Source organism: Pteropus alecto, unplaced genomic scaffold (genome assembly GCF_000325575.1).
Source record: "Pteropus alecto unplaced genomic scaffold, ASM32557v1 scaffold565, whole genome shotgun sequence".
Lineage (NCBI taxonomy): Eukaryota > Metazoa > Chordata > Mammalia > Chiroptera > Pteropodidae > Pteropus > Pteropus alecto.
This window is the reverse complement of record NW_006436808.1, coordinates 623,655-651,383: the sequence shown is the minus strand read 5'-3', so window position 1 is coordinate 651,383 and position 27,729 is coordinate 623,655. Positions and strand designations below refer to the sequence as shown.

Here is a 27,729-nt window from a genome sequence, read left to right as displayed (position 1 = left end):
GTAGGGAAATTAAAAGTTGAGTGGTTTGCAGGGCTCAGAGTCCAGGGCTAGCTGAGCTTTCATCCATTAAATGGGAAAACTCCCTTTAGAAAACACATTCAAACAAGGACAGCTTCTGTAAATGACTGTAAAAAAATTTTTTTTAAAAGAAATCCATCAACTCTGGGATTTAACCACTGAAAGAGCAACAAATGAAACCTTCACATTTAAGGGAGAAGGGCGGGGGGAGCTAAATAGCTAACACAGGAAACAGAAAGGGCTTCCATTTCCTCATAATGGGAATAAAACCCAGGCGCGGACAGCTATTTCCTTATTGAGGCTCCAGGGAAAAATTATCCTCGTGCACCGGTTCCTGTTCACTCACCAGACAGTCGAGCTGAGAGACAGGGCTCTTATTGCCGGGGTGGCTGATGTCCCAGACCTTGACACAGCCCTTCCCACCCGTGTACACGTGTCTCGTGGGGTTGCTGATGGTCACTGCACACACCACCTCCCCGTGGTTCAGGGTGTTGATCTGGCGAGCGTGTCGGGGGATTCCGGGGCCGATGAGGGCGTCAGGAGGGAAAGGGACAGGCTGCATCTGACCATCTGCGGTAACGTGGAAGGAGTACGCACTTTTGGACAGAGGAGGATGGGAGAGAAGAGAGGACAGGAGAAGAAACAGAAAAGACTTTTGTCATAAAGCAATTCGTCACAGCCTCAGCACGCTTCTATGAGACACACAAAGGAAAGATTTGCTTGTTACGATTTCCTTTTAAAATCGACATAAGTTGAAGTATTTACTGAGGGAGTACTAAAAGAGGTAATAGGAAAAGTCTAGGATGTACCAAAAGACACATATATTGAACTGTATTTTAAATTTGTTTTAAAGATTTTTAAATTTTGCTTATCTATTCCATAAAGCATTCCTTCAAACCTCATTGTAAAACACTGAATGTGCTTCCAAATTAACATAAAACACTTCCTTCCATGTACCTTTTATAACTGAATCATTTCTCTGTATAATTTTAAATGATTATTTTCAATGCTTAAGATGAGCCCTTAAGAACTCATAATGATTACACACAGTGAACAGTATGTCTCAACACTAACGAACAAAAACAGCTTCCTTAAGGTACCAGTTTAAGACTTGAACTTAAACTCTCTTTTGAATAACCTAGAGAAAATAAAAGATTCTCTTAGGCTAAATGGCTTTCTGACAAAGAGATTTCAAGTTTCCTCCTCAACAACCTCCCTGTCTACCTTGGCCACGGCCCCAGCAAAGCTCCCAGTTTAAAGACTACTCTTCTCAGATTCAGGAAGAGTCAGGTAAGCCCATGTTCGGACCAAAGAGATATAGGCAGAAGCTGCTGGGTGGTGCTTAGAGAAAGTTCTTAACCTAAAACAAAGTGGATCCTGTACTTTCCACCCAATTATGCTATGAACCTAAAACTGCTCAAAAAATAAGTTTATTAATTGAGAAAGAAAGAAAGAAAGAAAGAAAGAAAGAAAGAAAGAAAGAAAGAAAGAAAGAAAGAAAGAAAGAAAGAAAGAAAGAAAGAAAGAAAGAAAGAAAAGAAAGAAAGGTAGAGGGGACCCCCAAAGAATATCTAGTATCTACTGAAAACAAACAAAAAACTAATCTGGATAAAGGGGAAGTTAAATTTATTAATAAAGAAAGAAAGAAAGAAAGAAAGAAAGAAAGAAAGAAAGAAAGAAAGAAAGAAAGAAAGAAAGAAAGAAAGAAAGAAAGAAAAGAAAGAAAAGAAAGAAAAGAAAGAAAAGAAAAGAAAGAAAAAGAAAGAAAGAGAATTTTAAAAAGAAGAAGGGGGTTGTGCCTGCCCTCTTCTCTTCCTCCTTCTTGCTGCCTGAAATATGAGCAAAATGACTAGAGCTCCAGCAGCCCTTTTAGGCCAAAAGGTGAGACTTTGAAGATAGAAATCAACTGCTGAGGGAGGGAGAATAGAAACATAGGAGGCAGAGGCCCTAGTGACACCATGGGAGAGAGAAATAAACTTCTGTTATTGAAGCTATTGTTTTCTTCTCCTGTTAAATACAAACTTAATTCTAGCACACATTTGTTTCTTAATGCATATTTTTTTCTCTCCTTATCAAAGTAAACTCCAAGCACTAATATACAACAGGTATTATAAAACATAAAGATAAAATACTTTAGAGAATGGAATAACATTTTCGGCCTGCATCCAAATTGATAGAATTACGCACATGGCACTTTGAAAATCACTACTTTCACATTCTTTTCATCCGAAGCATTGCTAGGCAATCTAGAAGTTCAACATTAAACCTTTTCTATATGACCACATACATTAACAACGACTGAAATATGTGGAGTTTCCTCTTTCCTATAACCCTCTGGGATAAGTCTGGGTACTCTCTGGAATTTGTCATTGGCAATTTGCAGTCCCTTTACAGATCTAAAGACCATGGGTATTAACTAAGAACTCAAAATTTCGTTTTAATGCTAACTCAAATTTTATAGAATAACTTAGCAAGCACAAAATTGAAAACTGATACAAGATATCAGGTCTCTATTAGCCTGCACATAAACGCACACACTTGCTTAGCTTGAAAATAAAATATATGCTATTATTTTCCCTCTATGAAAGCAAAATATCAAATACATGGAAGGTTTTTAAAAGAACTCCCCCTCCCTCCAACCAGAGGACGCAATCTTGGATATCTGTTATCTCCTAGCAAATTGGTTCTAATAGCTAATATGAAATGGCTATTCCCAAATCCTTAACATTACTCTTAATTTGAACAATTGAGCACATATAAAGGAAACCACACAGATTGTCCTGGGAAATAAATATGCATGTAAAACGACTACAACTCAAAGCCCTTATGTCACCAAACCACTAAATCTTCTATTTTTTATCCAATAGTATCCTTCGGCATCCTTAGTGATGTATCAAGTCCATATGACATTTCAATACATGCCCATTATAGTTAATTGAATCCATGCCATTTATGATAGAATATTTGGAATCAAATAGCATTTTGCTGCCCTTGAAGATGAGACCACAAGAACTGGGGTTTAGGTCGATTCATGTTCTAGGAGAATTATTGAGGTCCAGTATCAGTTATGTGACCCAGATATTACGCACCATGACCTGGGAATGAAAATATCCAAGAAATAACCAGGTGAAGCTGGAGTAATGACAAGTGAGTTTTTACTGAATAAAACAATCGAACTGAATGTATTTTGGAAGAACAGTGGTTGACATCTGGAGAGAATGTGCCTCTCAAAGCTTTCTGAGCCATGAGAATAATGGCACAAGTGAAGGTCAGTTTCTCTGTTTGCCATAAATCAAGGTGGGCACTGCCTGGTAAGCAAGGTTTCCATCAGGAGCCCTTTTAGCAATTCCGAATTTTTAGAGGGGGGAAAAAAATAATTTTTACCTTGCTTCCATTGGAATCCTGCTTATTATAGAGTTAAATGTTCCAGATTAAAATAGATGCACAATATATGGAGAGAGCTGTACACTCGTCTCTGGAAGACACCAACTCTCTCCCTGGTGTCTTCTTTAAACCGCACAGGAGGTCTGTGATCATCATACTGAGGCAATTTGAAATTGATTCACAGTACAGAAAACTGCTGCCAGAAGCTGTGAACATTCGCCCATCCCAGGGGAAACCCATATGGATGTTAATACATCAGTCACAGGGGGCCTTGGAGGAAGCTGCCGCTGCCCGCTGTGCTGGGAGCCTAATCAAATGAACAAACCAGAACGATTCAGAGGGTTGGATGGGTCTCAGAGAGGGATGAACTGGAAGGAAAAAACCAGGGGAGCAAATGAAATGGTTTGGAATTAGTTATTTGCCTACAGGAAGAAAAGGACTCTTTTTGAAAAAAGGCCACATTGATGGTGCATCATGATGATGTTAAAGAGATCCTAGAAGGAAACTTACCTTCTCTACTGATTGAGGAACTAGGAAAAGTAAAATCAACCATAAAGAGGAATTTAAAAATAGATAGTATTTATAAATATCTCTCAAACCCAAATTCAGAAAGAAGCCAGCCACAAAAGAATGCATATGGTGTGACTGCATTTACAGACGTTCAATCATAGGCAAAATCCACCTACCACATTAAGAGTCTGAGTGGTGGTTATGCAGGGCGACCAGAAGGAACACAAGGGGGGCCTCTTAGGTCCTTTTGGTGAAAAGTCACCAAGCTTTTACAAATATGATATGTGCACTTTTTGTATGTCTACCTCAATAATTAAAAGCTTAGATTCATTTGTTTATTCAAGAAAAAGTTGAAGGGAGGGCCAGCTCCTGACCAATGAACATGTTAGACTAGGTCTGCAGCCAAGTCTACAGCCCAGACTTTGCTTAAGTGAACCTGAGATGTGGAGTCTCGGTTCACTGGCCTCACTGTGGTCTCCCTAACTGGCCTAATTACCTGCGGCCTACCACATGTCCATTCCCTGATCCACAAGGTAGAACAGTAATAACTGAAAGGGTTGTTGTGAGGATTAAAGGAGATAACGGCTGCAAAACTGTGAAACACTAACACGATGCTTGACACCTACAGGGGCCTTCATGCAATGATAGTGTCAGTATTAAACACCCATGACTCTAAAAGGGGAAAGTGAAGACATGTTGAAACAAGGGTTCTTATGAGGGCCAGTGGACAGGCGTGAGGGTCAGGGAATATGGAAAGGGAGGGAGATGCAGGATAGGAGTCAGGAAAGCAGAGGGTAATGAGCAGGCAAGAAGAATCAGGAAATTCATAAAACCTAAGGCAAGGGAGGGTAGGGAGATGGCACTTGGCAAAGAGAAGAAGACTTTTGGACAAGACCGTGGCAAACTGCAGGCAGAGAGAACAGACCCTGGAACCTTCGTTAGGATGACACAGCTAGGGCCACGCAGCGGTACCCAAGAAAGCCTCAGAGAGCACAGCCCCCGCTCCACCTTAGAGTTTTAAACCAAGCACCTGCAGATCAGGATCTAAATGTGAAATCTGGTTGTAGAACTGAAAAGAATAAAGCCCAGTGAACGTCACAGATTTAAAAACTGAATGAAATCAAACATGTTCGGAGCAGGAGACTCTTCATTTACTGGGCACACACCAGAGGGGCAGGAACTCAGAGTCCCCACTGGGATTCCTTAGAGAGCAGCAGTGGCAGACTGAAAAACAAGACTGTGTTCTGGGGAAGCAGGTTGCTTTTTCCTAGCAGGCTGGCTCCAGTTAATAAAACTACGCTGTGTTCTGTGGCCAAAGGAAAACAGGTGTTTACAGAGTTACTGGTTTGCTGTAAACAGATAGGAATGGCAGCAGCAGCATCCAGTAAACTGTAATGAAGACCCATGGACCCCAGAGATAATGGCTATGGCCAAGACCCTGCTGCCTGTGCAGTTGGCACTCTAGACGTGGAATTGCTTGCTGTTTTAACAGGTATCAAAAAGCCCTCACTCTTCAAACTCTTTAGGGTTCACTAAGCCCTTCATAATTTAGTGTCAGTGAGCCTCACTTCATGCGACCATCCTGTATCCCAAACTCCTAGCCAAGTGGAACAGGCCAGTCTCCTAAAATATTGCAGGCTGTCACATCTCCATGTTGTGCACAAACTGTTCCCTCCTACCTGAAATAGCACCGTCTCCCTCCGAAGTGCACTCACTTCCTCCCTCCCTGAGCCTGCCACAACCTACCCAGGCAGGATGATTCTTTTCCAGGTCCTAGCTCATCCTATCAATCTCATCCTATCAACATGGCACGTATCGCACAGCTATTTACTCCAAGTGTTTACAGTTCTGTCTTTTTCATTCCAGAGTTCTTCAGGGACAGGTGGGGGGTGACTTCACCAGCTAGCATACAACTGGCACTCAGTAAATGAATCCAAACACCTCAAGTTGTTTATTGCTACCTAAATGCTTGTAAGTCGAAGCATGAAAGGTTGCTCTGGCAAGGAAAGTCAGCTGCATTAAGAACATAGAGAGTCCTCTAACCCGCTGGGTTACGCCAGACAACTTGCCCAAGGAATTTCTAGCTGTCGTATCGAATAAGGGTAAGAGATGGTATCAACTTTCCCAAGGAGGGAAAGCAGCCTCTAGAGAGCTGATTTCCATCATAACAAAAGGCGATGAGGCGATGAATGCAACTACAGTAACTGAGTGAAATCCATGGCCCCACCCCAAGTCAGCGGAGCCCAGTGGATGCAGGAGACTTTCAAAGCAAGCTGAGGCAAGAGCAGCCACAGGTCATATGCAGCAAGCGTGATCTCGTGTCTGGCAGCTGAAAAGAATACAGTAAACTACAAGAAGTGAGGAAACATAGGTTAGTGTCTGTTTAGTCACTAAAGATTTGGGGATCATATGTAACTTATTCGGGCTTCATTTCCCTACTTTTACAATGTGCCCTGACAAAAAACTTATCCTAGAAATGTGACTGTTGAGATGTGTAGTAAATAAAGTGGGGACGTACTTCAAGAGAAGTTACTGAAGTACCGTACAGATTCAACCTTTGGTTCCCGTGTTCCAGAAGGTAGCTCACTCTCCCTTATGATTTAGAGAGGAGAGGGTGACACCTACCCAGCTAGTAAGTGGAAGAGCCAAGATTCAAGTTCAGGTCACGCCTACTACAACAGTGGAGTCCAACTGTTACTACAGCTTCCACGTGGGCATCACCATTGATAGTCTCACCTCAAGAGGGGCAAGGCGGTCCCAGCAGGATGGACACACCTACCCTGCACAAAGAGACATCAAGCATGTCAACATATTGGTGCACTTCTTTATAGAGTTCTGGGCACAGGAGGTTTTAAGGGCTGGGGCATTTGGTCATTCTAAGATAGACGAGAACAGTGTAAGTTATGATTCTGGAGAATACGCTTAGCCTCAAGAACTAGGGTAGCGAAGGTGGTAGAGGGTGGGGTCACAAGAAATTCAGGGCCATATTATTCTAAGATTTCAAGAAAAGAATATAGGTCCTCAGGAATATAATTTATCTACTTATGGTAAAATCTCCTCTGCCAAAAGAACAAGCATTACCTTTAACATTACTTAGGGTCTGCACATCTAACCCAAAACACCTAAAAAATCCTTTACTTTTTTCACAGGAATTTTCCAGTGTGGCATCCTAACAGTATAAATAGAGGGCTCTGGTAGAAATTAAATTACAAACCGAGGGCTTCAAAGCATTAAGATGAAAGACTTTTTGTTTGTTTCCTTACTTAGTTGAATATGCTGCTATTCTCATTTTTTAAAAGGCAAATGCAGAATTTCTTAAAATGGACATGAAAAAGAAAATTACTAGACAGAGAAAACAAGAGATGGCCTAGTCAATACACTGGGAGGATCTCAGTATTTATGGTTCTGAGTTATAGGCCCTACTTCCTCCATCAATTAAACATTTCCAGATTCGTTGCCGTGCTAGGGCAGCTACAAAGACATGCGGGACAAAGGTACAAACCAAGAGATTCTTGGACGAAAAATGAGACAAAGAGAAGTTTAAAACAGCCATTTCAATTCAAAAATTCTAGCCAGAAACCAACCACTACAGGCAAACAGCATTATCTGCACAAGAACTTGTACAAACTACACTTATATCTGAAAGCCATTTCTGAAGGAGAGAGAGAGGGGGAAGTAAAGGGAGGGACAGTCGTCCAGCAGCTAAACCCAACACACGTCAAAATAAAGGGCCTCACGGTCAAAATAATTTCAATAAGTTAGCTATATATTCCTGGGGTAGAAAAACAGACGTTAAACCCACATGGTGACAATAAGACACAAAACGGGAATATTACTTTTAGCATTTCACAGACCAAAAAACACTCAAATATCACAGCAAGTAAAAAAGGGCTGAATTAATTTTCAAATCTACTAAATAAACTAGCTCTGGAATCTAGACATGAGCAACAGAGGAACCAGAGCAAAATCAGGAACGGAAAAGTAGGGGATGGAGCCGGGTGGGGTGCTGGTCACTGAAATGTCCTTATGGCTAGATACCAAGGGTGGCCTCTCTTCACTGCTGCAAAACACGTTTTCCTAAGAGGAGGTTTTACCTCAAATGTAGTTCTTTTCCCTTTAGGCTCGGACTCCACAAGGGCCCTTTAAAGATTTATTTAAACACTAAACAAGTGGGTGGAAGATTTCTCAATTACATGTCTAGCATTAAAACACAGGGTGAAGGAACCTGGAACTAAGCTGGAATCTTAAGTCAAACTATTATTAGTCTGAGTTATTACTGACCTCTGGGTGCTGCTACAGGAGGCAGGTAGAGCACGGCCCCCAGTATTTATGGGGAAGAAAGCAGTGCTCCTGGGGGGAGGAGGGTATGAAGCATGACAAAGAGGTGTCGATCTGTCTAAACTTCCAAATTTTTTTCACCAGTGATCTCCATAGAGCTGAGGGGGATACATTTTCTAAAACTGAGTTCAAGTTAAGCTGACCAAACAATACCAAATGAACCTCACCTTGAGGGTTTGGAACATTATCGGGGTGACCACTTATAAATCAGCACCGCTAGTTCCAAAATGCAAAATGTGAATCTCCTTTGGGAAGGATGAATCGCAGGGTCTTACACCATCTAGTCAACACACAATAAACATTCGTTTACTGGGTATCTATGCTCAAGGGGACAAGGGGACTTCAGAAGCTTCAATTCTAGTGAGAAAGAAGCAGACAGAAATATGACATAAATATAACTCAAGGCCAAAGTGTGAAAAAGTGTCAAAAGATGTTACAGGTTCTACTGGAAAGAGTTCATGTATGGGAGGCATCAGCAAAGTGTTAATCAAGAAGGCAGCAACTGAAGTGGTCTCTGAACAAAAGTATTTCTACAGGAAGAGAGAAAGACTGGTGAGAAGGGGAGCTGCTTCAGGTAGAAGGAGGAATCGTCAGGGAATACGGAGTTATCCCATCTGGCCAGAGCACAAGATGCAAAGAACACAGGACATGAGGCTGGAAAAGCAGGTGGGGTGATATAAGCTCCTTGAATGCCACAATGCGAGCTTATATGCAACTTCTGAAGATCTCCAAGCAAGAAATGGATCAGATTAGATAAATACTTTAGAAAGGAGAAAATTCATCTAAGATCTTACTGACAAATGTGGGTATGAAATAAGTGAGGATATTAACTAATAAAGAGACTAGATAAAAATGGGAGTTAAATAAAGAAAAATCTAAAGGCTAAAGTTTGTTGCCCAGATGTCAGAGAGAATGGGGCATATGCCTTTGCCAAAGATACAGAAGTTAGGAGAGACTGATGTGGGAAAATGTCCAGGTTAACTGGGAAACCCTATTGAGATCTTAGATGACTTTAACACCAAAAGCAAGCACAGAATATTGGCAACCTGAGTCGTATTGCTCTAGTTCACTTTGACAAAATTTGCATATGCTGGTTCCTCACCTAGAAGTTTATGCCCTGCCCCTACAGGGTTAATGCAGATCAGAAAATACTTCTAGGAATCCTTCCTTAACCCTCACAGATGAGATCAGCCCATCACATGCTTTCAAAGGAGAATGCTCCTCAGTCATAGCTATTATCTCAATTATAATTATGCATTTATTTTTGTGATTATTTGATTAATGCTGTCTCTCCATCACTAGAATATGAGATTCCAATAGGGTCCCCTATGCCCATGTAGCAAGTCTCAATGAAATCTGTGGAAGAGAGGAAAGGAGGGAGGTGACTGTCTAGATTTTAGTGAGCAGATGATGTGGGAACCTGAAATCACATCCCACAAGACAGGGCTGAAGCAACGGACATATTCAGCCAGAAGAGATGCCCCATGGCAAGACGGTAGTCTCCAAATATATCTCAAGAGCTGTCATGATGGATGAGCAGTGCACTGGGTGGTCTCAGGGGGTAGGAAAGAACCAGGATTGATGGGTAAAAGTTCTAGGGAGACAGATCACAGCTCAAGGGCTGGAAAAGTTTTCACACAGCTGGAGAAAATGGATTGCTCCCAGGAGCAACAAGTCTCGCATCAGCAGACACACAGTCAGAGGCACACAGCCACTTACTTGGTGAGGCTATCATAACGGACTTAAACAGCAGATGAGCATTTACACTAGAGGCACTTTCAAGGTCCCTCTAGCCACAGTTGAACTCTTCTGGCTGCACCACTTTTAGGAGACACTCATCTACATGAATGCCTCAGGCTCCCTGTGCTGGGAGCTGGTCCCACGCTGTCCTCCCTTCCTCCTTTGCCCTGTGAGCTTATTCTTCCTATACGTGCGTCAACATTCAGTGTATCTGCCTCACCCAAGGAAGCTATGCCCTTCCCAATTTTGGTCATTCTTTACATGTTTGCCTATAACCCACTGCTCTGCCTTTGTATCACTTATCACTACTCAAAAATATAACTAAAGTATTCATTGTTCCTTCAATGTTTCCACCACATCAGCAGCACCACCCTGCCCAATCCCTCTGGGCAAGGAAGGCAAACATTCTCTTTCCTAGAGCATGCCCAGCATCTAATCCAAAGCCTGACATATAGTTCTCGCTCAAACATCCATGAATAGTCATCCAAATATTATTTCAATTGGTACTTCTCAGAGAATGACACTTGTAAAACTTTTACCACCTTGTTCGCCCTACCCTGGACATACTGGTTTGTCACCATTTCTCTTATGTGTCTCAGAACAGTGCTGTTCAAAGTGTAGTCTGCAAATGTTTGCTACTGTCCACTGGTTGAGAAACATTTAAACAGCAACTTAAGTCAGTTCCTGACTCTTGTACTAAAAAATTGAGATAGTCTGTATCTTTTTCTCCATATTTATCTGTATTGTATGTAACAAGAGTATCCATCTTTGTTATAATTGGGAAAAAACTGGCCTGTCATCACAGATGGTTTGAGAAGCACTGCCTCAGGCAGTATTACTTCACTAAACAGTAAGAGTTACTATATTAATTCATGAATTGACAAAAGGAGTAAGACTATATAGCCCGGACCCTGGCTAGTCTGGGAAGTTCACTTTGCCCTCTGATATTAACTCCATCTTGCTCACATAATATGTTCACCTCAAATTTAAAAGAATCCTAAAAAATAGTTTAACCGTTTTAGACAGCAATGACCACTCTGATCCAGAGAGCAAGGGAAGAAAAGCACTGTCTTACATGAGAGCTTCACAATTTTGCCATTATGACCTCTGTCCTTTTCCTTGGGCACCTCATATCCTAGTTTACGCAGCTGTGAACACAAACCCAAGGTACTCACAAGCCAAGGACGTGAATATTTAGCTCTAATAAGCATGACACCAGTACCGTCATTCACTAAAGGTTTAAACTTTGTGTCTCATCATGTTATCAACATACACAACACACACACACTCACACACACACACAGGAACGCAATTATAAGGAACTGGTTCTGCACACCAGCCTTCGAGACTAGCGCTGTAGTTCATAGCTCCACTCATCTGCCACACACATAACATTCAAGGTGGGATCTTGGCAGCTGGGCACATCTCCATGCCTCTGACTCTTGAAATTGGCTTTGCCCTAATGGTTACCTATTATTTCCTCAAAGATTCATCAGTTACTATTAATTATTGCCTCTCGTCACAACGTTGGCTGTTTGCCCTTTATCTACTCAACAATCAGTAGGACACACAATAGATACCTGCTAGCAAAGCGCACATAGAAGAAAAATCCATAAATGCCCTGGGATACACCAGACTGGAGGCAGAGGGGCATGACCAAGAAAACACACAACATAGTAGCTCAGGAGTATTCAATACTCGGAAGGAATCTACCAGCTAAGTAAGCACTTGCAATACTGCCCCACTCCCCAATCCTGTTCTTCCCTAAGCCTAGATGTCGCCTGAAATTCTTAACACCTCTACTAGGTTCCTAGTGTAGAGAAAAGCCTCATTTCATCATCAATCAAATTACTATGAAATAGTTATTACAATGTATAAAAAGTGGAATGACAGAAATCTTCTCTTCTAAAAGCAGGTGATGGGGTAAAGAATTCCATTTTGTTTCTGATTTATTTGATACAAGTCTCCAATCAAAACCACACAAGGATGACCAGGGAGTTGAACAGACCACTCAAAATAATGCAATAATGTCTGCTTTCAACTTTAATTTATGCACTCATTGCAAATTTATGCACTTTATGCACACAAAGGTAGAGGGTATAACAAAAATAAACTGCAGGCCTATGTCACGCATATCTATTTAGAAAAATCAACAAAATTGGAACAGGCTTTCTGCCACCTTCTATCCTAGGGAAAGGCAGATATTTGCTGGGAAGTAAGACATACTTTGATTTTGCTTTGTACAAAAATTGAGAACTTAAGGAATTCTTAGCAATCACTTTTCTAATTACTAAGAACATTATGGAAAGCAAGTGATTTTAAGTGACCAAGGAGGAATAACAGGGTTTTTTAAATTCTGAATGCTCTTTCACCCTTTAACCTATCTTTCTTGCTTCCCCACACAGTCACTCTGCTTTCTGTAATTCTGGACCTCTTGGAGCAGGGCACTCAACAAAACTTTACTTGGCGGTCATCCTTGGATATTGGCATCCGACGGAACTTACCCTTTACACAACTCTCATTTCCACCAAAATAAAGTACAGGTGGCTCTGAGTTGGGTAAAGAGATAACGTTTCAAATTTCTGAGATTTCAAGAGTTCGCGACAGTTTACTACCCACAACACAGTCCTGGTGAAAATCCCCATGGCTACCCTCTCACCACACGGCAAAGCAGAGCACCTTTCTGAAAAAGGGTCAAGTGAGGAGGGCCAATTGCCCCCAGTTCTTGCATTCCTCCTTACCCTGTCTCCAAGAGCTTCTCTCCAGAAATAACTAAATGCATGAGATCACCCACAGTGAGAAGACAGAGGCATGACACCTACAGTGTGCCTATTTATAGAAAGTGTTAGCACTCCTCAAGAAAAGACACTAGAAATCTCCTTGGAAACACCCAGGCCTGTGCTCCCTTTGGAATCCTAGTTTGCTAATACCCGTGACTAAGTAACCACCTTGAAAACAAAACCAAGGAGTTGGAGGTACTTACGGTTTCCCCCCAGGGATTCCTGCCAGGTTAGGAGGGATCGTGGGTACTCGCATATGAGGGGGAGGGTCAAATCCCACCTGGAAACAAAATAAGGCATCACAGACTCAGTTTAAAGAGAGTAGGCACTTTGTGAATGTCTCTAAAGGTTTCCCGCTAGATTCCCCAAAGCAACGTAAGCAGAAGCAGGAAAAGTACCATGTGCTAGCATTTTTCAAAGTATTATAATGAAAGAAATAATACAACCAACTCTAAAGAGCACAAGGCGTACTTCTTCTTTGGGAGGTGGGACGAGTGTGATCTCTGTGTACCGAGAACAAGCTTCCCATGGTCAATACTCCCCGTGGACTTAGGATGTTCTGCCTTGTCCAAACAATTACACACAACAGTAGTATGCTGCCACCCCAGCCCTCCAAGCTCAATTAGGATTTCTCAACCTTGGCACTGTCAACAGTTTGGGCCATACAGTTCTTTGTTGGGGCTGTCCTGGACAGGATAGGATGTTTAGCAGCGTGTTTGGCCTCTACTAAGTGCCAATAGCATCCCCCAGTTGTGATCGTCCCTCTAGGAGGCAAAATCACTCCTAGTTCCATACCACTGGTCTAAGTGAATGCTTAACTCATTCAGGATTTTGTGCACCTTAATGATGGTGTCTAGTCCCCTAGCTGCCCACTTTGTTTTAAACTATCTTGCCCTCCGCTGCACAGACCTTCCCACAACTACGACATAAGGGAAAAACTAATGAACCTTATCCCCACTCCAAGTTTTTTGGAAGTAATATTAGTCAAAAAAGAGAGAGAAAATATATTTCAACAATATCTGTATCTTCCCAGTAAAAAATGAGGCCATTTACACAGTAGCAGAAGGCAGGGCGAGAAGACAAGAGAATCTGTCCCATGGTTGCATTTCTTTTGTTTCTGCCTGTTGCTCTGAGATCACGTTTACACCTAAGCCATGCTATTGGTTTAAAGAATAATACAGGCATGGAAAAAGAAAGTTATGACTTCTCAAACACTTTTTCCTAAGAATAAAAGAGAAAAAAAAAAAAAAAACCTGCAAGAAAACTAATGAAAAGGCTTCTGTAAGCTACTTGATTCATTTCATCACCTTCTAAAAAAAAAACTACTTTGCTGGGAGAAAACCAGATGTCCCCTGAACCACTAAAGTAGCTCCTAAACACTGCCTTTTTTCATCCACAAAAACAGTAAAGCGAAAAGTGTTTGGCCCTAACTCAATGAAGCAGCATATGGATGAAGGTGGATAAAAGGAAGGCGGGTGCAGTGGGGACACTGGGTCTTTGTTTCCGAGGCGTGGGGGCTGCCACCCCAGCCCTCCAAGCTCTGCGGAGCCCACCACGACCCCAGCATGCTCAACCCACTGTTGTCACCTACCATGGGGGAGCGCCCGTAGGCCACCACGGCAGCGGCGGCAGCGGCCGCGCTCATCTGTGGGGACATGTTGTGGAGACTGGCATAGGCAGCACCGGGGCTGGTCAGTTCGCCGTTGAGGCCAGCGTGGGGCGCCATCCCGAATGGGGCCGGGTACGGACCAGGCACCGCCAGGGGTGTCCTCAGGCCAGCTGCTGCAAGAAAACACAAGCCACATGTGACTCAACTATCTGCTGAGGTCCAGCCTGGCCAGTCATTCCAGGGTCACTTTTAGTGCCATTCATTAGAGGGAAGGAGAAAGATGGAAGGCGGGGGACAGGTAATCACCTCCAATTCATATGCAGGATCCCTTCTTCCCCAGAACTGACTTCATCTCCAGGAAAGAACAGACCCCAGGGGAAGCAGTGCCCACACATTTCCTCCTTGGTATATTAAGTAGCACTGGGAAACCAGGGGGAATTAAGCAGCATTATTGCACCCAATTCACAGAAGGCAAACCGAGGCACAGACACCACCTGTTTACCTGACTTAATCTCAAAAGGTTTTCTTGATAAAATCCAAGATTTCTCCTTCAATCCGAACCTTCCATTCCCTGGTACCAATTCCAAATGAAAACCTGATCCTGGATTTATATAAACCAAAGCACGGGTTTAGAAGAAATACTCTGGTGCCTCTCTTCTCCTTTGGGCCCAGGATATTACTTTTTTCCTTTCCCCATGAGGAAGATCACATTGAAAGTTATGAGTTTACTTATGGCTGGAGTCTTCAGTGAAAGCCTCCCAATTTCTACTGAAGGAGAGACCCCTGACTCCTGAGGAACAGACCAGAAGAAAATCGGCCGACTAAAGCAAGCAAGAAGCACAGTTGGGCCGGCCAGATGAATTTTAGTCAATATTAGCTAACTCAGACACACAATGATAGTTTGGGAAGGAGCTTACATTCAGAATAATTACAGAAACTTTATTGAAGTCCTTCGGATTTGGATTAATTGGAAATAAAAGAAAAGCTGAATGTAAACAGTCAGAGATAGAACAGGGTGCAGCTGCTGAAACTCAAGGATGAACATCTGTTTCTTATCATGGCTTTTCAGAGATAGGAAGGAGGTAGGCAGGCAGTAAATGCATTTCGCATTCGTGGGAAAATGGCGTCACAACGTGAGCAGATGACGAACAAACTGGGGACAGTTGGGCCGGCCAGATGAATTTTAGTCAATATTAGCTAACTCAGACACACAATGATAGTTTGGGAAGGAGCTTACATTCAGAATAATTACAGAAACTTTATTGAAGTCCTTCGGATTTGGATTAATTGGAAATAAAAGAAAAGCTGAATGTAAACAGTCAGAGATAGAACAGGGTGCAGCTGCTGAAACTCAAGGATGAACATCTGTTTCTTATCATGGCTTTTCAGAGATAGGAAGGAGGTAGGCAGGCAGTAAATGCATTTCGCATTCGTGGGAAAATGGCGTCACAACGTGAGCAGATGACGAATCAAGCTGGGAAAGGAAAAACAAAATAAAGCACAAGAGGTGATGCTCTACCCGCTTGGTTAACGAGGGGGTCCATGGCTGGAGGCTTGCCGAGGCCTGGACGGAGTCCTGGAGTGGCGCTGGTGCCCGGCGTTGGCATGTCGCTCCGAGGCGTCGGTGTGCTGGATTTCAGAACAGGCGTGCTGGCTTTTTCATGCTGGTATCATTAAACAAATTAAATGAGTATTATTTTTAATCCAAGCCATATTACACAATTTATCACAACAGCAGCTGGGACACTGGGCACCTTCTAGCTACTCCCTCAGCCAATTTTCATAAATCCACACAATGTTGACAGCATTAACTTGTGAGCGAGAAACGTTGACCTTTCCTCTTCCTGCCAGAATTAAAACTCTAACTAGAGACACAGAACATGATCACACTTCTTCCTCCGCAGATTTTATTTTAAAAAGCATTTTTCCATCAGGCTTGTGGTCTTTGGATCTAGGCCAAGTTAGAAGGATGACCATTCAGAGAAAATTCCCAGTCACTCAGAAACAAATGCCTGGTCACCAACAATGCCAGAGGGAAGGACCCCTTTTCTAATCTTGCCTTTCCGTGGCAGTGGGGGTGAGACTAGTGGTGAGAGACAGCAAGGCCACAAGAAGCAAACCAGCATCTCAGAGGCAAATGCCCTAGACTCATCCCATCACTGTGTTTGAACGATGTGCCCAAAATGAATAGCCTTTTGGAGTTAAGCATCATTCTCAGCTTGCATGTATAAGCAATGTGGACCACAAGTGCAGGAGTCAGGAGAGTAACAAGGTGATAGAACATCTTCTTTTGCCTCTCAACCTTTTACATCCTTTAAATCACTGTCTGTCTGAGAAGTGCTACAGTGAAGTAGCAAAAAACATGAGCTAGAGAGAGACCCCAGCTCTGTCTGGCTTTGGATCTGATGGGCTGTGTAAACGGGCAAGTTCTTCAGGCTTTCCACCCCATTGGTGAAATGGGATAATGAGTATGAATACTGTATAGGATTAACTGCAGGGTTGTTATGGCTCAGTTATCGCGAGCTGAGATGACGCACTCCAGTGTTTGCTGAATGACTAAAAGCATGAACGGGCTCTGATGCTCCCTGCTCCCTCCACCAGTCCAGGCTCCCCCCAGTGCTGCCTTGTGCACATCACCATTCTGACCAGCAACCCAATTACAACATGCCCCAACAGGATGGGTCAGTCTCAAACCAGGTAAAAAGGACAACTTAAGAAAATGAGGACTTCTCAGGACCTAAGAGGTCTGACCTGTGTGCTAGCTGGAAAGTTTCAGAGAGCCTGTGCTAGGAACATATCCCCCAAGTAAGAAGGCGATGGGCGTGGGAGCTTGTTATTGCTCTCTAATCACAGCCCAAATAGACAACTGAGAGGGGAAAAGTAATGCTGTATGGGGACAAAGAGCAGAAGGATGAGTGTCACTTTTAAACACTTAAAAACATAACTCTCCATCAGTAAAAACCCTACATTTCAAATACTTTACAGTCCTCTGGTCCACAGGAAAAAATACTTAAACTGCTAAAAAGGCAAGTGAGAGTTCTTATTACCTACCAAGCTCATTTCTTTGGATTTCAAAGAAGTGGAACTTCCCGAGGAGGCTGTGGAGGCTGGGCTGCTTGAAGCATCTTTCTTTAGCAGGCGGTTTTTGTCAATCCCATTTTCCCGGGGTGAATGGGCGGGACTTGCTCTCGGAGAAGAAGGGTCCTCAACAAGCATAAGCAAAGTTTTCATGATTTTGCTTACAATGGAACAAAGCTTTCCCTTTACACATTCTTATTTCCGCACCAATTCTCTAAATTAAAGGAAATGCTGAAAGTCCTTTAGATTTAGGGGACTCGGGGATAACATTGTTATAGTTAACAGGATGGTGTTTGCAAATACACCCATGAAGATACTATAAAATCTTAAAAAATCTAGGAACAATCATATCTCTCCTCATGCGCCAATATTTTGCCCAAAGGCATGGGAAGGAAATGAGCACCCAGACACCCAGCTTAGAAATCCAAAATGATTAGGGAAAGTTGTTGTTTGTTTGTTTTTTTAAAGGAAATGAAAGTTTGGGTCAGAGCATTATTGCTCCATCCATGAACCACCACTCAGTTCTTAATGTATAAAGTTACAAGAAACCAAAACACTGTGGCTCTACTTCTCTTCTCACAAGTCACCCTAAAAATAAAGTTTGATAAAAATGTGGGTACCTCATTGGACACATCCACAACTAAGTTGTCATCACTTTTGTCAGCATCACTGTCCTGGAAAAGAAAATTTTTAATGTCATTTATTAAAGGGTTTGAGGCCCAGTTAAATTTCTGTAGTTCTTGGTACCAAACAAACTAAAAAACCACCAGGGGTATGCCTACAGACTCCCTTCCAGATTGCCAGCTCTGGTAGCTAACACCCTTCGCCCTTCTAATCTGACCTGTGGCTACACAAAGCTCCAGGCAGGAATTTTGTTGCAATAGCATACCAGTTACATAATCAAAGTGAGCATACAGGGCTTGGCTGATAGTAAGGGCTCAATAAATCTTTGCAACAGTTGCATCTCTCTTATATCTGAAAATCTGCATTACATCAGAGCTCTTTTCCCAGTGGCTTTCAAATTAAGAACACAATTTCATGTCATTGCCTTTATGTATATCACCCTGAAGACAGCCAACAAATCTAATGTTCACAGACAATTCGTAATTATAAAGACAAATCACGTTCGCATGGGGTGACTAATTACTGCAAAAAATAAAATAAAGCAAACAAAAAACAGCAGTGCTAGTTACTGGCTGAAATATACTAAGATCTGACCTCATGTTAAGAATAAACCTCTTCAGCAATCGGCTTGGAAATTTTTTGGAGAGATGGAAGGAAGGATAGCAATATCTAGAGGGCACGAGTATCCTACAGTAGGGCTCTGTCTCTTCATAAAACTACACTTGGTAATGGGAAGAAACTCTGAAGTTGCATTGAGTTTGAAAAAGCTTCAGAAAAGCTGTTCGATTTAATGATATGATTACTTCTACAAGTTGGGGCAGGCTGAAAAAGTCTACTTATTTTTTCAGCCAAAAGGCCTGATGTCCTTCGGTATAAAGTAATACAATGAGCATATAGAAAAAGTAGTGTACCGCAATGGATCTCAAAAAAGAGTAGGCCCATAGTTTATAATCTAAATAGTCCTTTTACTGATGTCAGTGTCAATTAAGAACACACAAATAATGTTCGAGAAATATTAGTACAAGTGTAAATATTACCCACATTGGCCTTCTATGGGCCACAAGCCCAGGCTAGAAAGTTACTCTCGACTTTAAAGTCATGTCTTAAATTTTCTTTCTAACCATACCTAGAGCATTACGTGTGGAGACTCAATTTAATTTCTTCAGTAATATGTTACTAGATATACTTTAGTCATTGTTGTAAAGGCACCATGCAATTCACAATAAATGTAAAATTACAACCAATGAAGAAGCCTAGATAATTCAAAATAAAAGTCCACTGAAAGAAATATTTTTATGTAATAAAAGTAAAAATTAATACTAAAGAAAATCTGCTTCCTCTTAGAAAAGCCCACAGAAAAGCATAAATGTTTTTAGCTGTAAAGAACCCAAGGATGGTGTGGTGAAAAATATATAAGCTAAAAGAGTTTCCCTTTTAGAAAAAAATAATTATAGATATGGTTACTGTTCTATAACATAAACTGGCTAAAGTAGCAAACAATTAATTTATTACAATGGAACTATGAAGTGAGCTCCTAAGTATTCTGTAATTTAAATCTTAGCTTATACTATACTCTTCTGCATTATAAACCTTCACAGTACCACATATTCTTGTTATCGGTCTGAGGTCTTTGCCTCAGGTTCTTCGACATCACCTCATTACATCACCCTCGACCACCTATACAACTAGACATACCTAGTACACACACATTGCAAAACAGTCATGCTGAACTATGGATTGTAGTTCACTCACTACTAAATAATTCATATACATGAGCCTCATGCAGAACAACTTAGAATTGTATCAGCAAATTCCTGCTTGTCATGGATCTTCTAACTCATTAACAGTTGATGCCATATATAAAAGTACCTGCATGGGACACTGGTTCTGAGCAAAAGATAAGGGGCAAACATTACGTGCTAAAAGGCTTGAGCTGGGAACCTTCTCAAAAATTTAGATTCTTCAGATATTGTTATAGTGCAAAGTGTGGACTGATTCAAAAGACCTCTAGCCAAATGTCCATCCTAGGCAGTGGGTTCGAGAATCCTAGCATAGTGATTAAGAGCATGGATCCTGGAGTGAAGAATGCCTCAAGGCTCTGCCACTAACTCTGACCTTGGGCAAATCACTTACAAACTCTGCTTGTTTTTTTATCTGTAAAATGCAGGTGATAGTAACAAACTCACAGGGTTCTTTTACAAGTTAAAGAAAATAATCCCTGTAAAACCACTCAGTACCTAACACTAACTTGAGTTATTCTTCAAGAAACACTACCCACTGTTAGCTACAGATGTGGGCCAGCCAGCAGGAGACACAGAAGCCTAACAGAGTCAACTTCCACACAGCCCGCACATCAGCCGGCCAGAGGCAGATACTTCCTCCAAGAGCAACAGGAAGTGGCCTTAATTCAGTAGTCTACTCTCAGACTATTCCTGAGAATGTATCCATCCTGAAACAGACACTCCAGGACAGACAAGGAACTGCCAAGTTATCTGTCAGTACCTTAAGAAGACCAGAGCCAACAGCCTTTTGGCTTGGTTTGCTCTCGTGAATGCAGTTTTAGTCAACAGTCCTTACTCCATCAACCAGTTGTGCAAGCTCACCTATAGGGTCTGAACTAGATGCTGCCTTGTCCTTGTTTCCTCTGTTTATACCACACACATATCACGAAACTGCTCACCTTGGAAGAGGATGAACTCTGCCTTAAGATCCAACACCAGCCTGAATATACTATCAGAATAGCATGCAAAAAGGAATTTTGTGACACCAATACTCTTACCTTGACTATTTTAGCAGCACAAGTTACCAAATTTGCAATGCCCAGGACAAAATAAAAATGCAAGCCCCTGTTTAAAAAATGAGGATTTGAAGATGTCTGACACCAGAGCATTAAAACCAAGGGCAAAACAAGGTCCTTTTACAAGTAGGGCCTTGGGCAGCTGCACAGGCTGAACACCCATGAAGCCAGCCCTGCATTCTTGCATCCCCTCCTATGAGTAACTAAGGCAGGAAGTCTAAAATTTAAAACTGAGCCTGGTAGAAGTATAATTTACAGCTTAAAAGAGAAATAAAATCCTACAATGTAAGAATCTATCATCTTTATAGTATTACTTTAAGGGATGCAGAACTATCACTAAAATCTTAGAGTATGCTTGTATACTCACTTAGAAAATAAGCAAGTAAGCAAACAAATATGACTTCAAGTTATTTACTTACATAGTGGCTGGAATCTTTATCATCCACCTTTCTTTTTTTGATGTCGTTGGAAAATTCAGGCCCATTTCTGCGTTTATCTGTGCCTCTTAGACTGTCTGGGACCAAGAGGGAATTACTCTGCAACACAAAAAAATTAATCAAAGATTTCTTCCCAGGTCTCTTTATATACATGAAAATCTAACCTGAATGTGATAGCTGTTTTAGAAAGGTGATACCTACATGGCCTTTCATTCCATTTAATTTGTCTCATCTGAGGACCTGGATGGCAAACATTTATAGAGCTTTAAGCACTTAAAAGGGAGACCCTGGCTATGCATTCAAACCATCCAAAGCCTGGTGGATCCTTTAGGCCCTATTCATTTAAAATGTTCTATTCTGTTTACTGTTAGAGAAATGGGAGCTTGATGTTGATATATGGATGTGTTTTTACTCTTTGCCACTGTGACTACCTGGTAAGAAATATGAATGCCCTATGAGTAAATCCTGAGATTATTCTATTAGACATATTCTGTGACTGCGAAAAGTCAACGTGTGTCACTCTAAAAAGGCACAGAGAGAATAGGTGGGATTAACAGCATGGTTTCCTAAAAGGCGAATCACCACTTCCCACAGCAACAATAAAGGAACTCTTTTGAAATCTTTTAATTTATTGTTGAAATAAGATTTGATGTTCCTCGCCAAAAGCACCAAAATTTAAGACCCAAAAAAGGAATTTCAGCCAGTGAATCTTCAACAGCCAGTCCAGCTCCCACACACAAAAGCAAGGACAAGAACTAATCTTTTCCACAAACCACACAGGATACTTCCATTCACATGTGCGGAGTACGAACTGCTAACCCAAAGAAAAGAGGCATTTTAGATATTTGGGGGTCACATGACATGATCTGACAGCCCTTCAATTCCCATCTCCCCTGGGGCTAAAGCATCAGAACACGTTACAATGAGTTCTTTTAAGTGCGAGATTAGCATATGCAAGGGGGCAATTTGTTCAGTGATGTGTTACTGCCTTGCAACAATGCTGAACAAGCTGTGCGAAAACCTTTCACAAAGCCCAGATAACCCCAATTTCTGAAAGATGTTGGAGGACAAGGAGGGGGCCCAGGACCAAGAGACAATTATGTTACCTTTCCCTGAAATAATTTAAGAGAAGGGTCTAGGGTAAACTTTTACCTTGGACCACCTCCAATTCAGTGGTATGTACTCGCAGCAAATCTTTTATGATACATTTTTAACCATCAATGGGTCTTCCGTTCCTAACCAAACCAAAGTAATAGGCCTCGTTCTCAAAGCGGCCCAGTGACAACTGTAGACCCCACCATGGGAGCGTTCCCAGCTCAACCACACACAGTGAGGAAATAAAAAGCAGGGACCAGAAGACAATCTGAATGAAGCCTCTTTGCCCACTTCAGGGGCTGACTCTGAAGTGAGCTGAGCTTTCATTCATGACTGTTCAAGCTAGACAAACACCAGAATGCTTTCAGAAAAATAGGGGGAGGGTCCAAGTCAATTCAATATAGAGAAGCTCAGAGTGATGTCTTTAGCACAGTGTGGGGGCTGAAAGGTGAGCTGGCTGGATCCTTGAACTAATTACCTTGGTAAATGTCTGCTAAAAACTAACCCCTCTGACCGAGACCCACAGGATGCAGAGACTTAACAAAAGTCCTGCAAGTGCTAACATGCACTCAGAAAAGCTAAGCCAAGGACAGGGGCAATAGCTTTTACCCAAGTATAAAAAGCATCCAGATACACCCGTTATAGACATCAGCCCCAACGGATCCTTTTCCAGACTGTGAGCAGATGCATTTAAGAGCAGGGCTATAATGTACTAAACTTTACTCTGCCCACATGCCTAGCAGAACCACAGAGCTGGTGTCATCTCCATTGGCAATTTTAAAGTCTCTCATCGGACTGTCAGCTTCTTAGCCCTTCTGCTGTACCTAGCACTGGGCATCCAAACCTTAGCCATTCAAGGAGCTTTTTAGTGATTTTATTTTTTAATGATGTCAACTGGTACCGTGAACATAAAAGTAAACACTTCTGTTAGGAACAATAGTTTTTGTTGGAAACAACAGCATTTCTGTGGCTGGACCTGTAAGCCTGTCAAGCTTTGAGACCTTCCAGTCTCCATGTTAGAAGTTACTACTGTAATTCCCACTTGAGCAGTTTAAATGAGGCCTATAATCTGAATGTGTTTTTGAAAAGTCTTGAAAGTTCCTCCAAATTTGGACAGGGTTAGTAATTAGCACCCCAGTTATCTGAAAATTGAACCCATTCAAATAGCAGACTTAGACAAGTTATGAAACAAACAAGGCAGCAGAAAGTATGGGCTGGAAAGGCCCGAGAGCGCCAGTCAGAAGCTGGGGGATTCCTGGCTCACGCTGCAGCCCCACCAAAACCAGACCACTTCCTTTGACCCTTGTTCCCATAAACCCCGTTTCCTGTGTGTAAACACCCCTGACATTTTCCAGCTCTGACACTGCTTCCATTGTTTTCTTGATTCCAGCCTAATGAACTTCACTGGCAGCAACAACCACCATTTGGTTAACTACCGCAGCAGTGACCCTAAGCTTCATGATTCTTTTGTTTGCTCCCCAGAAACCCTATCAAAAGTGACTTCATGGGTATTACTGGATATCCCATGGTACAGTAAGTCTTTTTCCCACATGATGTTTTCCCCCACATGCCACCTAATTGATCCAGGGTGGGATATAGTCATTTTGATGGTCACTATGAGCCATTTTACACATATTTTAAGAATAGATTATACTGGGTACTGACTAAATATCTTTTGGATCCTTCAAAATTTAGGGCTCTGTCTTGATTCATTAGATTTGGACTAGGATAAGGTAGGATCACATTAACTAATCAACACTTAAGAGGCTGTTGGCAAAAGAAGGAAACTGAGGCTGCTTCGTTTTTATTTAAAAAGTCGTGCATTCTAAACACAGAAGGTAATTAGAATCAAACCTCTGAAGATGCCAAAGCAACCTTAAGACATACTGTTTATCCTCCTCATCCCCTCATTTCATCTGGAGGATCCCCAGAGAGGGGAGGCGATTTGCCTTACATGAAGCAGCTCTTCCCATTAAGTCAAAGTGCCTTCACTCCCAGAAGATTGATTTTTAAACTCAATTTATGTACACACACACACCCCCCTTGACTTATTTCGTTGTATGTCCACAATACCAAAAATGTGAACATAAAATTTAAAAATTAACATTTCAAAGCCTACTTCAAATGACCTGAAAATAGTCCCAAATTCCTGCCTTTCCACTCATGAGTCCCGCCATTTATAACCCAAGATTCACATAAAGAAAGATCTCAGCAGACAACAAAGTAGTCTGGGTACCCACGGCACCAGTTTCACATGAAGGCAATCACAGATAATAAATAGTCCCACAGACATACTCACACCACAGACCTCTCTCCCCAGAGTCTATATTTTGAAAGATTTTAATCTACCAAACAGCATTCAAGTAAAATTCATTTTTCAAATATTTATTTGCCAAATAAATATTTAATCATGAATCAGTTTTTTTGATCAGCAAGGGAACTAGTGTTACCACACTGACTGATATACTCTAACTTTAGCCAAGAAGCTCAATGTTTTATTTCACCTTGCAGCTGGTAAAATTTAAGGATCTGCCAATTTTTCAAACATTGTAATTATTGGGCAGACTTCTATCACAAATGTCCCGCGGCCTGGGATTTCCAGACTATATATGTTTTCTTTTGTTTTAAAATTTTAAGAACTAAACAAAATCATCTTGGGATATAGTCATTTTGATGGTCACTATGAGCCATTTTACACATATTTTAAGAATAGATTATACTGGGTACTGACTAAATATCTTTTGGATCCTTCAAAATTTAGGGCTCTGTCTTGATTCATTAGATTTGGACTAGGATAAGGTAGGATCACATTAACTAATCAACACTTAAGAGGCTGTTGGCAAAAGAAGGAAACTGAGGCTGCTTCGTTTTTATTTAAAAAGTCGTGCATTCTAAACACAGAAGGTAATTAGAATCAAACCTCTGAAGATGCCAAAGCAACCTTAAGACATACTGTTTATCCTCCTCATCCCCTCATTTCATCTGGAGGATCCCCAGAGAGGGGAGGCGATTTGCCTTACATGAAGCAGCTCTTCCCATTAAGTCAAAGTGCCTTCACTCCCAGAAGATTGATTTTTAAACTCAATTTATGTACACACACACACCCCCCTTGACTTATTTCGTTGTATGTCCACAATACCAAAAATGTGAACATAAAATTTAAAAATTAACATTTCAAAGCCTACTTCAAATGACCTGAAAATAGTCCCAAATTCCTGCCTTTCCACTCATGAGTCCCGCCATTTATAACCCAAGATTCACATAAAGAAAGATCTCAGCAGACAACAAAGTAGTCTGGGTACCCACGGCACCAGTTTCACATGAAGGCAATCACAGATAATAAATAGTCCCACAGACATACTCACACCACAGACCTCTCTCCCCAGAGTCTATATTTTGAAAGATTTTAATCTACCAAACAGCATTCAAGTAAAATTCATTTTTCAAATATTTATTTGCCAAATAAATATTTAATCATGAATCAGTTTTTTTGATCAGCAAGGGAACTAGTGTTACCACACTGACTGATATACTCTAACTTTAGCCAAGAAGCTCAATGTTTTATTTCACCTTGCAGCTGGTAAAATTTAAGGATCTGCCAATTTTTCAAACATTGTAATTATTGGGCAGACTTCTATCACAAATGTCCCGCGGCCTGGGATTTCCAGACTATATATGTTTTCTTTTGTTTTAAAATTTTAAGAACTAAACAAAATCATCTTCCCCCGCCCCTAGAATCATCTTATTTACTTATGTCTTCTACAAAAACTCAAAATAGGGTTTCATAAAGCCCACGGGGGATATTTAAATCTGAGCAAATCAAGATCTGAAAACAGATTATGATTTCAAAACAAACTAAAATTCTAAAACCATGATGATTCTCTGCACCTTTCCTGTTGTATACACTGGCACAGAGCCAAGTAAAATGACAAAGGGAGACACGTATCCAGCCAATCTAAAGAAAAATGACCCCCACCTGGAATGTTTAGTACCAGAGACAGAGAAAAGGCCCAGAAGACCTATTAGCCCAACTGACTTTCTCTCATCATTTTTTCTCCACTTCATGTAGAAACTACACATGACATGACTAGATGAGAAGCAAGGCCAGATAAAACATGCACCCTCCAAAGAGGCAATCTCTCCCTCTTAAAACCTGAAATTCTTTGGGAACATAAAATCGTAACAGGCCTCTTCAATGGCCATAGCAAATTTGTTTGCTATGACTGATATATGCTTCTTGAAGGTCACTTCTTGCACAAACAGTGATGTGATGGTTAAGAATGCTTAAGAGAGTGAACAACAGAACTACTCAGAAAAGAAAAAGTAGCAGATGTTCCAGCATTACAACCGATGTGCACTCCTTGAGTGGTCAAATCCAGAGCACAGTTTTCTAAAGGGGTGAACTGTGTTTTGTGAAAACACACACCAGGAATATTCCCCACTACAGTTCAATAGATGTAAGTTAACTAGACAGTTGCAGAGGATTTGAACCTAGTGAGAAGTGAACAATATATTAAAACAAAGCAAAAATAAACAGTCAAATGCATTTATTAAACTATACCTCCATGTAAGAACTTAACATGTAAGGAGAACAGTCTGTTGAATCTCAGAGAGCATTCAATCAAATCAAAAGAAACATCAAGATTTGGAATTTGTATTATCTTTATTCTGACAGTTCTAGACAATGTTTCTATTTCATGCCCTGAATACCCACTCAAGACTAAGGTAGAGACCTAGCTGCTTCAATATGCATACAACCAGTCTTTACAGTCCTGTTCTAAGAATTTTACTTTTCTTATAGCAATTTAACAGTAATAGCTGTTCACGTATACTGAGACATTTTGGAAGATAAACTCAAGAAAATATCAAAGAAAGCAAGTTTAGTGAAATGCGACACTGTCAGTGCTACCAGAAGACTTGTTACGAAGCCTTCATATATCCTTCACCTTTTCTGAGACCTCAAAGCATCTCTTCTGCCAACCAAATCTCAACCCTGAAGCCACCACCAGCAAATCTGAAAGGAAAAACCGCTCATGGATACAGCAAATACTAGACAGGTTCCCCTAATGCGAAAATAATGCACATTATTCAAATGGATTTCTTTAGCTGCCATGCTGATTCCCCTAGGGAACTTTCTCCTCCCCGCAGGAAAAGTGTTTGTGTCAGAGGTATAGATTGGAAACTCATGACACCTCATTTATCCTCAGTTACACCGAGGCAGTGGGAACCTAATTTGCTAGCACACTCTACACTGACAATTAACTTCTCGGTGAACATTAAAACAATTAGGTAACGACGCACCCCATCACATCTGTGTGC

The 27,729-nt window shown here is 41.3% G+C and overlaps 1 protein-coding gene across 12 annotated transcripts in view; it reads right to left on the bottom strand.

Moving 5' to 3' along the window:
• TLE1 (transducin like enhancer of split 1) overlaps positions 1-27,729 on the bottom strand; it is an 82,463-nt gene that overhangs the window by 7,690 nt on the left and 47,044 nt on the right. For 9 of the 12 annotated variants that reach the window (XM_006913631.3, XM_006913636.3, XM_006913634.3 and 6 more), the window contains 7 exons: positions 21,298-21,414; positions 18,078-18,131; positions 17,431-17,583; positions 15,899-16,043; positions 14,362-14,552; positions 12,974-13,050; positions 365-614 (listed from right to left, as the gene is read on the bottom strand). In XM_006913631.3, the coding sequence (XP_006913693.1) occupies positions 365-614; positions 12,974-13,050; positions 14,362-14,552; positions 15,899-16,043; positions 17,431-17,583; positions 18,078-18,131; positions 21,298-21,414 (987 nt within the window). The remainder of the gene's footprint in view (positions 1-364; positions 615-12,973; positions 13,051-14,361; positions 14,553-15,898; positions 16,044-17,430; positions 17,584-18,077; positions 18,132-21,297; positions 21,415-27,729) is intronic. The other 3 variants (XM_015590714.2, XM_015590718.2, XM_015590719.2) reach the window with 1 other exon arrangement.